At 36.6% G+C, this 13,267-nt stretch overlaps 2 protein-coding genes across 2 annotated transcripts in view; one reads left to right on the forward strand and one right to left on the reverse strand.

Annotated features, from left to right (window-relative positions):
- The window catches only part of LOC115235859 (potassium voltage-gated channel protein eag), a 102,175-nt gene that overhangs the window by 81,240 nt on the left and 7,668 nt on the right, over positions 1-13,267 (forward strand). The window contains exons 6-12 of the mRNA XM_029807927.1: positions 543-905; positions 1,098-1,351; positions 2,815-3,080; positions 3,242-3,527; positions 3,641-4,004; positions 8,542-8,657; positions 9,662-9,778. Of these exons, the coding sequence (XP_029663787.1) occupies positions 543-905; positions 1,098-1,351; positions 2,815-3,080; positions 3,242-3,527; positions 3,641-4,004; positions 8,542-8,657; positions 9,662-9,778 (1,766 nt within the window). The remainder of the gene's footprint in view (positions 1-542; positions 906-1,097; positions 1,352-2,814; positions 3,081-3,241; positions 3,528-3,640; positions 4,005-8,541; positions 8,658-9,661; positions 9,779-13,267) is intronic.
- On the reverse strand, positions 4,120-7,323 carry LOC115235865 (MTOR-associated protein MEAK7). Its single transcript, XM_029807941.1, has 2 exons — positions 7,057-7,323; positions 4,120-6,412 (listed from the first exon to the last, which is right to left on the reverse strand). The coding sequence occupies exon 2, from the start codon at positions 6,410-6,412 to the stop codon at positions 5,078-5,080; it is 1,335 nt and encodes a 444-aa protein (XP_029663801.1). The 5' UTR covers positions 7,057-7,323; the 3' UTR covers positions 4,120-5,077.

Here is a 13,267-nt window from a genome sequence, read left to right on the forward strand (position 1 = left end):
TAATACATATATTTTTATATTTTAATATATATTATGTAATTTTCTTTTATTTTAAAATATATATGTGTTTTTATATCTTTTTTTTTATGGCTGATATCTTTTTTCTACGGCTGAAAATTTATTTCGATTATTTGAAAACAATATAATGGATAACGGTAGTTACGATCGATTTATGAAATCTCATTTAGAAGTCGATGAAATAGTAATGTATTTTGAATATTGCTCTACTTTGTCAGGAAATGGAAAGCTGAGAACACATTTGCATAAATCTTTCTTCAAAATCAACATTGAAAGCTTATACATTCGAAAGCTCTTTGGAGCGTGAAGAGCTAATGGAGCCAGACTCGGTGTTAGGAAAAAGATATCAGATAAATGAGACACGGTGAAAAGAAAATCGATCTGAAGGCATTGAAAGATTGTTTATTCTCTTGATAATAATTCCGCGTATTTTTTTTTTGACTATAAAAATAATTTATGAAAAAATAATATTTTTATGAAAAAAACACAATATACAATAAATAACTCATCTTTGCTAATAATTATTCTTCATAAAGAAAGAATTTGTTCTTGAAGTATATTTTAAAATATCACGTTTCTTCTTTCAGATGATGTCTTTAAGCGGCGATGTTATGCCGCAATACAGACAGGAAGCACCAAAAACGCCACCGCATATCCTACTGCATTACTGTGCATTTAAAGCGATCTGGGACTGGATAATTTTGTGTTTGACCTTTTACACAGCCATCATGGTGCCGTATAACGTTGCCTTTAAAAACAAGACCAGCGAGGACGTCTCCCTGCTGGTTGTCGACAGTATCGTCGACGTGATATTCTTCATCGACATAGTGCTAAATTTTCACACAACATTCGTCGGTGCTGGTGGCGAAGTGGTGTCTGATCCGAAGGTGAACTTAAGAGCTTTAATTCCTTTGTAAAGAATTTTTTACGAAAAATGAATTTATTATTATTGTATAATAATATTGTAAAATTGTCGCAAATAATTTGCATTTGCTTTTGCGGAATACTTTTGCTCGCATTGATAGTCGACCCGTTCGTTTCAGTTGTTGTTCTCATAAGCAACACTTTGATACTTTCAGGTAATCAGAATGAACTATCTGAAATCTTGGTTCATCATAGATCTGCTAAGCTGTCTACCGTATGATGTGTTTAACGCCTTCGATCACGACGAGGACGGGATAGGTAGTCTGTTCTCGGCCCTGAAGGTGGTACGATTGCTGCGACTCGGCAGAGTCGTACGCAAGCTAGATCGTTATCTGGAGTACGGTGCCGCGATGCTCATTCTTCTGCTCTGTTTCTACATGTTGGTTGCTCACTGGCTGGCCTGTATCTGGTACGTCACATTAAGGTGATTTTACCCTGCGTACACGTATTTAAGGTAACACCCACGCCTCCCCGGGACACGAGTACGCCGTGTAACAATCGTTCACCATTATAACATGATACATTCGAACATATCGTCATGATTCTTGCTGTGCCACGTGATAGACGTTTAGGTCACTGCATGTGAATTCCGTGACACTCATATATTTCTTGTTTTCCATCATATATATTTTTCTCACAGATTTTCTGACCGTCGTTTCTTATTATCTGTATTTGCCTCCCTCTTATATTATCGCAAAAAATGAGCGTTGATCTTTGTATCACTTCTTAATTTACTAAAATATCGTTGTCGAGAAAACTTTATCATATATAAAGCATGTAAACGATATATATTACATTTATATATTATACATTTATACATTATACATGTAGGAGATTATATATACTTATTTAAAATATAAAGTATAAAATGCGAAAACTGACGTTTCGAGACATCACCGCCCTAAAACAGCCGATCGAAACGGACGACACCAAAGGCGGCCTCTCCAAATTCGCCAAGCTCGCCAGATCGGTCACCAGATCAAGATCGGTCCTGGTCTCGCAGTTCAGCTCGCATCTGCCAGCTTTGAAGGACTCAACTGCACCAATTACCACCAAACAATCGCATTTGGGTCATGTAAGTCGCTGTAATTTTATCACACCAAAATTTTTATACTATCATATATTATATAATTTTATGAGTCATATGTGTATTTTTTTTAATACATATATTTTTATATATATTATGTAATATGAATATAACATGTTACTAAAATGTTATATGATTATATATATGAATATAACATGTTACTAAAATGTTATATGATTGTTACAGTCCCACGTGATAGACGTTTAGGTCACTGCATGTGAATTCCGTGACACTCATATATTTCTTGTTTTCCATCATATATATTTTTCTCACAGATTTTCTGACCGTCGTTTCTTATTATCTGTATTTGCCTCCCTCTTATATTATCGCAAAAAATGAGCGTTGATCTTTGTATCACTTCTTAATTTACTAAAATATCGTTGTCGAGAAAACTTTATCATATATAAAGCATGTAAACGATATATATTACATTTATATATTATACATTTATACATTATACATGTAGGAGATTATATATACTTATTTAAAATATAAAGTATAAAATGCGAAAACTAAAATTTAAAGTATTATGAGAAAAGAGAGTCGGACGCAGAAACAGAGAATTGCAATGATATTAAAAATAAACTAATAAACTCTGACAATTAAAATTGATCGCAAGAACTCTGGAAGCACAAAAATATCGATCAAGTTTAACTCGACACGATCTTAAAGGAAATAACATGTGACCCTTCGCATCCAAATGTACATTATCTCGCGATCTTATATCAATATCCCATCCACCAAATCCCGTCCGTAGCCTCGTAAGAGATTCCGTTGTGTTAAAGGTATTCGATAGGAAGATCAGACGCCGACGCCGGGGTACAATATTCGTGGTTGTGGAAGTTGGCCAATGTTACCCAGTCACCTTACAGCTACTTGTGGACCAATGCCAGCACCGCACCTGAACTTGTAGCCGGCCCATCACGTCGCACGATGTATGTCACTGCTCTTTACTTCACGATGACTTGCATGACCTCCGTGGGTTTTGGGAACGTTGCGGCTGAGACCGACAACGAGAAGATTTTTACCATCTGCATGATGATCATTGCTGGTATGAACAATATTACTATTAATCCCTAATTTTTTTGTCGATGTATGTAAATATATAGAAAATTAATTAAATTAAAAATGAGAAAAATTCATAAAATAAGAGTTTGAAACGTTTTTTTTCCTTTCTCTCTCTCTCTCTCTCTCTTTCTCTCCCTCGACCAGCCTTATTGTACGCTACGATCTTCGGTCACGTCACCACGATCATCCAGCAAATGACGTCCGCCACCGCCAAGTATCATGACATGTTGAACAATGTAAGGGAATTCATGAAGCTGCACGAAGTGCCGAAAGCCCTCAGTGAGCGCGTCATGGATTACGTCGTCAGCACTTGGGCGATGACCAAGGGTCTAGACACGGATAAGGTTCTCAACTACTGCCCCAAGGACATGAAGGCCGACATCTGCGTGCATCTCAATCGGAAGGTCTTCAATGAACATCCCGCCTTCAGGTAAATTCAATCGCACATCTCCCGATTTTAAACTTTGAAAAAGAAAATATTTTGAATAGTCTTAATTTTATTAATTATACTAATTCATTATATTTCGCGCTTTTATTATCTAGATTAGCGTCTGACGGGTGTCTGCGCGCTTTGGCGATGCACTTTACCATGTCGCACAGCGCACCCGGCGATCTGCTGTATCACACGGGAGAGTCCATCGACTCCCTATGCTTCATCGTGACCGGCAGCCTCGAGGTCATACAGGACGACGAGGTGGTGGCGATTCTGGGGAAGGGTGATGTTTTCGGCGACAGTTTCTGGACGAATCCATCAATCGGCCAAAGTGCGGCGAACGTTCGAGCGCTCACTTACTGCGACCTGCACACAATCAAGCGGGATCGGCTGTTGGAAGTGTTGGACTTTTATCAGGCTTTTGCAAATTCCTTCGCCAGGAATTTGATCCTGACTTACAACTTGAGTCACCGGGTGAGTCTTTTAAATGGAAAAAAAAAAAGATATCGTATCGTTTATACGAGCACACCTGTTGTAAATCGATGGAAGAAATCTGATTGGATCATAATTCTACCGAAAGAGATGCAGATTTTGATTATTTATTGAAGTTTTAATAGATCTTACAGTAATCAATGATTTCCTTCGATCTTATAACTGGTAAATGATCGGTATGTTTTCATTATATGTGTGTATTTTTTTATTCCTTATATGATGACACGATTATACAGTCTTAGTTAACAAGAGCAATTTGTATGGCACACGGTTATTCGTTTACGAATAATTAACATACGCAGAGAACGATAAATTAACAATCATAACGACTCGTCAGGCACTATACAATAGGCATTCAGGCCACGCAACGATTGGCATGATATTATTTAATATCATGGCGTTACATTTGACAAAAAAGATACATGTATAGACGATGTGATAAAATTGCATGATAAGTAATAATCGAGTCACCAAAGAGAAAATCGCGAATCGAGAGACATCAGGCCGTTATAAAAAGGGACAAAAAAGTCCTATATAATATACAATATAATATACTTAAATAATTATACAAATAAATAGCCTCACACACATATGTCTGTAAAAAAAACGTACATAAAGATCGCGCATTCGTACATATATACAAACAAACAGAACTTCCTCATTCAAACTTTTCGCGATGATTTTCATAATGTAATTCGTTTCCGTTAATGTGCTTTAATTACTTCTCGCAGCGTTATCACACGGATTCAATTCAACCTTAAAGATTATGTAAAATGGGAAGATTCTCTGTTTTTCTTTTTTTCGTCTATACTATAACCAGTTATTTTTGTAAATTATTAAAATTTTATACATATGTCTCTCATACCCGTATATATCCCGTTACAATTATCAGAATCGATAACAAATTTTATTTTGATATATTTTATTCGAATTAAATCAAATTGAACAATCTTAAATATCTGCAAATATCTTTACAACATTAGCATTCTTTCTCTCTTTTTCTCTCTTACCCTCTGCTCATACTTCCATAAAAATTCCTAAATTTTGTATCACAATTACTCATGTTCTTCGCGAAGCCCCTCACTATGTAACTTACGACCGGATAGTTCTAGCATCACTTTCGATGCCGGGTCTTGATCCAACACAGATTTCACCTCGCGCACGTCTTCTTCGACGTCCGGCATCGGGCCGACCCCCCACACCTCGCAGTGTTTGATTTTAAAGTCTTCCTTACCGCTAAGTTGTACATAATTCTGGAAAGTAGTGCATGACAAGCTCGATTTACCGGTGCCGTATTCGCAGTCCAACCAGAGGCCGGGATAGTTAAGCTGCCCCCCCATGAGCAGGCCGTTAGGCATCGTTTGCTGATGGAGATTGAGATACTGATAGTGATTGTTGTAATTTGTCGACGAGAACGTCAGTATATCCGGGTCGAGCTTGAATAGGAACGAAGTTTGATTCCCTATGAAGTTCGGTCCTAGACTCCAGCTATCGGAGGCAAAACCGCCAAACACGTGGTCATCCATATCTTGAAGTATGATTATCGTTGCGCCTTGCATGACGATCCTTCCCAGCATAGTGGAAAACGACTCGCCGTGCACCTGACTCGAGAACAGAAATCGCCATTCGTCACGTAGCGCGTGTGGCAAACTCAGATTCAGGAACAGAACATCTCCTAAGCCTAGTATACTCGGAAAGTGCGGTATATTCTCCAAACCCTTGCACAATGGCAGAAGATTCAGATCATTTATCCGCGCACTTGTATTCTTATCGCTACCTTTCTTCTGAGAGATTAGATAGAGGTATTGGAAAACATGTGACTGAATGCTCTTGAATGTAGCTGCCGTCACGAACCAATTTTCCACTTGATCGACGGTTAATACGTCCCCGTATTTCACCAGATCCTCGCAGAGACAACGGGAACGCATTCCTATACGTCTAGTGTTGACAGTACAGCCGATGCTGATCCAGCTAAGGTGATGCGTATTACCAGAGTTCTTTTGTAGTCGCAAGTAAGAGTTGATCGTTGCTTGAATGTACTGAAGAAATATAGCGGTGGGCATTTCATACTTTTGTTCTTCGTCCGAGAAACCATCAAAGATCAAATTGGTGCGTTCCTCGGGACTACCACGTACGGCAAAAACATAGAGTCTACCAAAGTTTTCACCATTGACAGCCGAGACCTTCTTGCCAGGTTCATGGCAGAGGAACCGTACCACAAACTGCAGCAATATATCGTCCAAATGAGTCGACCAGTGTTTGAATATGTCTTCGCGTTTAATGGAACCAGAGCTGCGGGACATGGATTTAAAGAGGTTCTCCACTAGTGTCAACTCGTCCGCAGAAAGAATATTCGCTGACGAAGCGGAACGGCTCGACCCATGACCCATCTGAAATAATCGCATAGCATAATATTAATCATTCTGGCCATTTCAAAAGTAATTCTTCTATTAATTTCATTTTTCTAATCATAAATTATAGTGCTTCCCAAACATGTAAATTAATTCTGCGAACTTGTATCGCAAAACTATATCAGCAACGTACATTTGTTTTTCTTACAATGCGCAACAATTATTTCATGCAAATTATTGTGTACTATATCTAGTAACATTAATTTGCTGTCGCAAAGTGCAAAAGTAAACTGTTGAAGCCAAGAAAACTTCCACACACACATACATACACACACACACACACACACACACATCTTAGGATCTTTACAGATCATGCTATACATATTCTCGCTACCGGCTTTAGAGTCGTAAAAAGAATCTCTGTGCAAGTTTTGCCACGACACACTTTTCGAGCACTGAGATTAGGCGAAGGCTCGATATCGCCTTCCGCGTTATCGTCGATAACGCGACATTCTTAGGATCTTTGCAGATCATGCTATACATATTCTCGCTACCGGCTTTAGAGTCGTAAAAAGAATCTCTGTGCAAGTTTTGCCACGACACACTTTTCGAGCACTGAGATTAGGCGAAGGCTCGATATCGCCTTCCGCGTTATCGTCGATAACGCGACATGATGTACGCACCTTTTGTACGGACGAGCGATCTCCCTTCTTGACAGTCCATATACCTTCTCGTTTGTCACCCCCGTCCTGAGGACGCAGAGATTACCACCCCCGATATTTCACGGCTCTCCACACGTGACGGGTGACGGCGGCTCGCGTCGTCTCACGTAACGCCGCGACGTCACGTCACGTTACGTCACGTCACGTCGTCGTCGCGCGAACGACTCGAACGCGCTCAGCAGCGGATTTTAGAGGTTATGCGCAGCGCGCCCCTACGTCGACACCTATCGACTTCCGCCATCGCGCCTGCGCCACTGACCTTCGGCACGCTTCACGTATGTATCATTTATGCGCGACGTGTGTGCACCTTCCTCGTTCGTCTCGCGCGCGCGAGAAAATCGACGGTGAAGCTTCAATGAGGCTTGTCAAACGATCGTCTCGGCTTTATCGTTCGAATATCGCGGAATAAAGGGTTGCAGTGGCGAATCGAAAAGATCGGGGGCAAGATAACGTCCGTCGTAACAAAGTACGGGAAATATCGGAAAGAGGGGGTGGAAGGGCGGGAGTACGAGAGAGGGAAAAGACGAATATTGGAAGGAGAAAATAATTTAAATTTTCACGCGAATAAGCTAGAAGGCAAGCTTGCGATTGCGTCTGTATAAATTTGAATTCGGCAAAGATATTTATATAGATGAGATATTTCTAGAATCTAAAAAAGAGCGCGAAACGAGAGAACCGGAAATATAGCCGTTTCATCCGTCCCGCGTTACGTCATTGCTACGTCACGTATTCATATGCATATACAGGGTGAGGCATTTATAGTGACGCGGGCGTATTTCTCGGAAAATACGCCCGCGTCACTATAAATGCCTCACCCTGTATATTCACGTCTATGTGCATATAAACATATGCACAAAAATTTCGATAAGATGATGCGACGAAAGGATCACGAAGGGCGCGAAATTGCGCGGTCTCGCTTCAAGGAAATAGACGCGAATTTCGCAAGTTGTGCAATTTTCAAGGAAATGTGATGAGGCGAGATCACCCTCTACTCACAGAGCGCATTCAAGATGACGCACGTGAATAATGCGGCGAAGCCGAAACACAGCTCCGGCTGTTTCCACGCACTTTTCGCGTCAGCTCGAAAACACTTCGCTGTTAAGTATTGTTTTAATGAAAATTCATTTTTTTTTTTCACAAGGATATTTCACGCAGAGTACTAACAAGTTATTAAATAATATGAAGTATACTAATTGTATATTTCATAAATAATATAGGATAAACTTTTTATATTTATTATAGAAAAAATGATAATTGAAATATATAAACATAATTGTAATTATTAAATTTGTTTTTAATAATAGTAGTAATTATCGAATATCTTAATTCCTTAGAGATTTGCAGTATTAAATTCTTATTTTACTAATAATGACTTTTATTACATATATTTATTGTTACATATATTGTATATATATTTAAATTAACGAAGTTAAATCCTGTGTGCAGCTCATCTTTCGAAAAGTCGCCGATGTCCGTCGAGAAAAAGAATTGGCCGAGAGAAGGAAAAACGAGCCGCAGTTGGATCAGGCGCAGGATCATCTAGTTCGCAAGATCTTCTCGAGGTAGGAAAACATTTGCCAGCAGCTATTAGTTATCGGATACAATCGGATGCAATCGGGCTCGATGCCAGTTACAAATCCTTGGACGAAATAAAAGGAATCCATTCTGAGAAATTGTATGCTCGACCTTCGGGAAGTCTCGAAGAATAGAAGAATAAAAGAAGAAGTTTGATAATTTAACAAAAATGTAATCTTTGAAAATTACAAATATTTTGATTTTATAGAATGGATTTCTGGTGCAAAAATTACGATTGTTGTTGCAAGCATTAGCTTAGTAGTTAACGACTTCCGGTTGCTACTAATGATAAACTGTTCGAAAGTATATGCTTCGATCTGTTTTGACAACTATCGAAGCATGCGAAAAAGCTCATTTAATTTTGCATTCAAAATTTCTTCTACACGATGTCTAGATATAAGTGACTTTCGCGACATCATAAGATTCTGCATAATAATTCATGATACTTTTCACGCGTACAACGATATACGATCTTTCATAATCATTAGCGCAATCTTTTATTGTTATCCCTATGAAAATTTTTCATGCCACGAAAGATAACTGTACATGAAATAATTCTGTATACTAATCAATCACAGCATTTATATACTCGGTAAAGTGCATACCAAAAATTATTAATTAATAGAAATGAAAACATCGATCGGCGAAAATAAATTTGGCAATAATTAAAGTTATTGACGAAGATTGTGAGATTTTGTCCAAACAAACTTTAAATGAACCGGAAGTATACATAATAGTGCTGCTGATGGATCACTATAGCTTCCTTCCGTATCTTTGTACGCGTAACATCCTGTGTGACAATGTAGAAGTGTGTAGAAGAAAGAGAAAAAGAGAGAAAGAGAGAAGAAGAAAAGCAAGCAAGAAAAAAAAAAGAATGAGAGAGATAGAGCCAAAATGTGTGCAAAGAATTTATCGCGGACGTTCTTTATATTTTCCGTGGCTGTTGCTGAATGTGATCGTGTTGCTTGGCTGGCCTGTTATTTCCGCGAAGGTTCAAGAGCGACGGGGAAGGCCAAATCGGTATAACCAGGATTATGAGCGGACGGTCCCAGCAGGATTCCGATGAGGAGCTCACCGTCAACGTCCTGCCGCCCTGGCCGAGTTTTAGGCAATTTCATTTTTCTTATTCATATTTATTTCTTCTTCAATTCTCTTTTTTGCCTTTTTCCTCGCTACCTACACAATCTCTTATTATTATCTCGTTAACATTATTATTATTATATTGTCATTATTATTATTGTTATTATTATTATTATCCTTTATCTGTCGTTGAATTTATATTTATTACTGTTATGATTGCCTTATTATTATAACCGTGGCAGTTTTATTAACACCCACTGCGTATATGTATACGATGAATACTATATTATATATTACATTATACATATAATTCCTGTTTTTCAATATTCGTACATGTGTATATATGTAATATTCACGGATATATACTGTATATCACGGACAGGGCGCGAGCGTGATATATGTGTCTTTGCGAGTCAATCCCACATTTGAACATTGATGTTTTGAGCTTTGTTAATTAGAAGCCTTGTTAAATATTTTCGGTTTTTATCGCAATGTTGATATATATCTATTTGTCAACTTTAAAAGACATGATAATGCAGCGAGAGAGAAAGAGAGAAATAAAAGATGAAATAATTTTATTTAAAAAAGATTTAAGCTAATGTGTATGTTTGAAGAAAATTATAATATAAGATATAACGTTATTAAAATATCCAATAAGATATATACTTTTTATAAAGAATTTATATTCAAGCCGAAACTATAGCTTTTAATTTCAATAGTTTAATCAAGCAAATGAGGGATTAAATTGTATCTTTATCTTTTAAAACAGAGATGACATATACGTGACAGGATGATTTTATATAATATTGACAAATTTCACTCGATTTAATTTTCGATCCCAATATACAGTCGATTTTTTCTTAGACAAATTAAATATTTGGTTTATAAACAATTTTAAACGAGCGACTTTTACGACGTTTAATGGTGAACTCAAGGAAACATAAAAATCTAGATTTAGTTAAACTTTCGTGACAGAGAGAGAGAGAGAGAAAGAAGAAATCGATCTCTTCTTCAGATTGGTCGGAGATTCCTTTGAGTTGAAATTTGTCATTGTCATTCGAGAACTCTGTAAACACACACACATACACGCTCGGGCGCTTTCCCCGCCTTAATTCGCCACGACGAATACCGTAATGTGCGTCCCGTAATGTGCCAGCCGGAAGATATCACGTACGTGCACACGCTTGAATGTGAACAACGATAAATTTTCATCGCACGTCGAGACACGAACAAATCGAAATTTGGCGATCGATCGACCACCGCGAAATTTCTCTGCCATCGAGAATGTGCTCAGATTCACCTTATTATCGAGAACGCATTTATTTAAAACATTATTTAAAACTTGTTAAAATTAATACAATTTTTTTACTTTGCAATAATATCAAAATTTTATTCATTCTTTGATAATATCTTATAAATATTTATTGAGCTAACAAAAGAGGAAAATTAGAGAAAAATTGACTTGAAATTGACTTGATAATTATTTTAATATTTAGAATTTATTGGATAATTCTTGCTCAAGTAATTCAAACTTTTCTTGTCAAGATGTATAAATACTATATTGCAGAGATTATACGTGAATAAGACACGCTACAAAGATCTTTAAGATTTGTTCGTTCTTCCAGCAGCATTTTTAAACGAGACGTACACTTCATTTGCGGTTTCATATATCACCATCATTATTTTAATAATCACATTGCAGTTTCTAACGAATGCTAGAGTGCTGTAAGATATACGGCTTCATAAGGCTATGCGCATCTCTTTTTTCACGTCATATATATTTTCTTACAACTAAAAGTCAGAATTATATATAGAGCAAACCTCAGGATTTCGTATAGTTTTCACCTTTCCCGAATATACAGCTTTGCAATTTTATTTGTCAGCTTTCATAGTGTTCAATGCTAGAACGAGATATCATAGTCGTACTTTGTTGTGTAAAACAGTCATGATTCTTACAAAATCTATTAAGGTAGAAAGCAAACAAGCCCAAGTCATATATAAGGCGATACCCAAAAAAAATTAGTGCGGGCAATGAGTATTCTGCCTAATAAGACAGACGATATCTCATCCAAACAGTCGAAAATTCCGAGTGTAACTATATTAATTATTAATTGAATTAATAAACATAAATTAAATAAAATAATTAATTAAAATAATTAAATAAAAAAAATTAATTTTTCTTTGAAACTAATTAATCTGCACAGAGAACAATTAATTTTCCATTGAAATTGACGCATTATTATTCTACGTTTGGCTTTTAATATCCCGCAAAATTTAAATTTGTGTTTTCACAAATAAATTAATCTCTTATTAATCTCTTGATTGTTAAATTTATAAATATTCTTGATACTAACATCGCGGGGTGAGAAATTGCCGAAATCCTGACGTATTTTTAAACGAGCATTCGATCTTCTTCAATTCTTATGCAAAGCAAAGTGCATGCGACGAACGCACACACTCTAGGATTCAGACCTTTTTTATCTTTTATATAGAATATATATATATATATATATATATATATATATATATATATATATATATATATCTTTACAAGTACGTATATATATGAACATAAATAAATTACTGTCATGCCGCTGTGCCCGAGAAACTATCGGAATGCCAGAAAAGAAACTAAAAGCGAATATTATGCTACGTTTGCGATTTACAGTCTTTTGCCTTTTTTTATATTCTCTCGATATGTTCATCAAAAATTTTATATATCTATGACTTTTGCATTCTCAACTGCCTGACTTCCGCACGCACACAACGTGCTTTCACCGCTAATAATTGTCTCTCGAGAGTCTTGACAGCCTTATTGTTACTTTTCTCTATAGCATAATTAATTAATTATATTCTCGCCAATTTATAATAGTTTTTTTTTTTAAATAATTATTATCGCAACCAGCCAAAAGGCATTTTTATCGTTTAATGATAGACAGTATTTATTGATTTACATGCATGGAAGAATCGAGTTTTGACGTCATGATGGCGCTTTAATATATATTTTAATCTTTATACAATTTTTTATAAAACTTGAAAAAATTTTTACACGCACAAAAATTTTCAGCGTCCTCAAATTATTATTTGTGCTATCGATACATTAATCTGTATAGTAACGAATTATATGGTAATTATATATACACATTTTAGTAGAACTTTGAAGTCAGGGTAATGAAAGTAATTAAATCGATCCTCGATTAATTTCTCGCAAGGATGAGTTTGCTTTGACGCACATAATAATGTGATTTTAATAACATTTTCTGCCATCTACCTACGCGAACCACGTTTGACAAAGACAACGCCAATAATTAATAAGTATATCGCAACTATTCGTCACGTTTAATATATGTTCGATAATGTGGCATTCCTAAAGTTTGTCGGGCAATTTCTCATCTCCTGAGTCTATCATTATCGCCAAAAGGTATATCGAAACGTTGGTCGACGCTGATCGGTGCCGTTCCGCGATATTCTTTTTAAGAAAAGAGTCAAATATAATTCATATATATATTTATATTTA

The sequence above is a fragment of the Formica exsecta genome, unplaced genomic scaffold (assembly GCF_003651465.1).
Source record: "Formica exsecta isolate Colony F162 unplaced genomic scaffold, ASM365146v1 scaffold236, whole genome shotgun sequence".
Taxonomy (NCBI): domain Eukaryota; kingdom Metazoa; phylum Arthropoda; class Insecta; order Hymenoptera; family Formicidae; genus Formica; species Formica exsecta.